The following is a 1,616-nucleotide window of genomic DNA, read 5'->3' as shown; positions in this document are numbered from 1 at the left end:
TTCCCTCTCCGTATCGCTGGCAGACCCCATTCACAGTCAGCGGCACCTGCCCCGACATACCCTCTGCCAGATGACCCTCCCGTCACTCCACAGAGCGGGGGCCGCAACCGCCTGCAGAAGCGAACCCATCGTGCGTCTGCTCTGCCGGCTCCACCTCCGGTTGGCTCAAGCCCTCTCGCGCCCATCTCGTCACACAATCACCAGGAGAGCCTGGGAGGCGGTTTCACGCCTCCGACTCGACTCCCTCGGGCGTCGACATGGGACTATCCCAACGAGAACCACGCGCCCCAGTATGGCAGCTCTCCTGGAGGCTCGCGCGGCGCCCCCCCAGTCCCTGACAAGATTCCTTTGCCCCTCATGAGCGGTGCCTTGACGCACCGAGGCTCGGGCGGTGTCGGTGGCGGCGAGGACTGGGCGCTGATGCACGAGATGAGCCAGATTGACATTGGCGCAGGTCGGTCGAGGCGGCACGGAGGTTACTGAAGCTTTTCATGTGAGCTTGATGTTTGTGAAATGTAAACGATAGATGTATGCTTATGATTTCATTGCATGCTTGGCGTTAGGACGTGGATATATGCCTTGCATTTTCATTTCCCCTTGTCCCAAAGGACGGCGGAAGGATGGATTGGGAGGTGAGCGGAGGTAATACCACCAGGGTGATACAAATCGAGACATTTTTGTTGCCACAGTAGAACTCGGTACATTTGACATGGTGCATGCGACGGTCACAGTATCAAGTCAGGCCAACTTGACCATGGCGTGGCCGCAGAGAGAGAGGATGGTATCAAGATGGTGTAGATGGATGGGACTGGTCTATCTGTCTGCTGGTGTGTGTCTGGTCTACCCCCACAGCCACCACCACCACTACTTCCACCGCCCACCGCCGGTCTTTTTTATGTGGTCTGTCCCGGCTCTTTGTTTGACCCTCCCCAACGCCATCGCAATGCAGCAAAGCAAATCCAATCCTTGCTTCCCTGGCTTTTTTCCTTCTCAGCAAAGAAACAAAACATCAAACAAAAGCAGAAGAGGAAGAACAAGAAGAGGTGAACACGCTGTGAGGTTCGGAGCAATCCCCTCTTGGCTTCCCCCGCCTCCCCATCTTCACCGTTCTATACATCGTCTCCCGGGTATATCAAAGCACACTCGATTTTGTTCCCTCTCCCTCGCTCCGTTTTCTTTCCTTTGTGTCGGTCATCTCCACCGTCTCCAACAGGGGCCTCTACATCAGGAGGGTTCCACGTAAGAGGAAGGGAGAAAGCAAGATAGCTGAGAGAAAATGTGGACAAAGAGGGGAGGGAAACTCAGGCAGCGCCGAGGATGAGGCCGTCGACCATGCCGCCCGGTCTCGCACGCGGCCTTTTGCCTTTTCGACCCTCGCCCCCCGACGCGGCGGCGCAGCAGGCGGAAGCCGTCGGCGAGGTCGGCGCTGCCGCCGGCGTACTCGGCGTAGAGCTCAATGAGGTGCATGCCGACCTCGACGCATGCGCTGACGTAGCGGGGGTCGACGACGTGGGCGCACACCCACTTGAGGATGGGCTGGACGGTGCGCTCGTCGCGGCCCTCGAGGGCGAACGCGGACGGCGCTGCGGTGGCCCAGGGCGAGGAGGAGGTTAACC

General features: G+C 58.9%; 2 protein-coding genes across 2 annotated transcripts in view; one reads left to right on the top strand and one right to left on the bottom strand.

The window, feature by feature from the left end:
* The window catches only part of VDBG_00497 (conserved hypothetical protein), a gene marked incomplete at both ends in the record, with an annotated part of 3,053 nt that extends 2,376 nt beyond the window's left edge, over positions 1-677 (top strand). The window contains one exon of the mRNA XM_003008770.1: positions 96-677. Within this exon, the coding sequence (XP_003008816.1) occupies positions 96-483 (388 nt within the window). The remainder of the gene's footprint in view (positions 1-95) is intronic.
* A 547-nt stretch (positions 678-1,224) lies between these two features.
* VDBG_00496 (U3 small nucleolar RNA-associated protein) overlaps positions 1,225-1,616 on the bottom strand; it is a gene marked incomplete at both ends in the record, with an annotated part of 1,784 nt that continues 1,392 nt past the window's right edge. Inside the window, one exon of the mRNA XM_003008769.1 lies at positions 1,225-1,560. Coding sequence (XP_003008815.1) covers positions 1,225-1,560 — 336 coding nt within the window. The remainder of the gene's footprint in view (positions 1,561-1,616) is intronic.

The sequence above is a fragment of the Verticillium alfalfae genome, genomic scaffold (assembly GCF_000150825.1).
Source record: "Verticillium alfalfae VaMs.102 supercont1.1 genomic scaffold, whole genome shotgun sequence".
In the NCBI taxonomy this organism is placed as follows: domain Eukaryota; kingdom Fungi; phylum Ascomycota; class Sordariomycetes; order Glomerellales; family Plectosphaerellaceae; genus Verticillium; species Verticillium alfalfae.
Note: the sequence above shows the minus strand (reverse complement) of the source record. Positions and strands in the feature narration are given on the sequence as shown.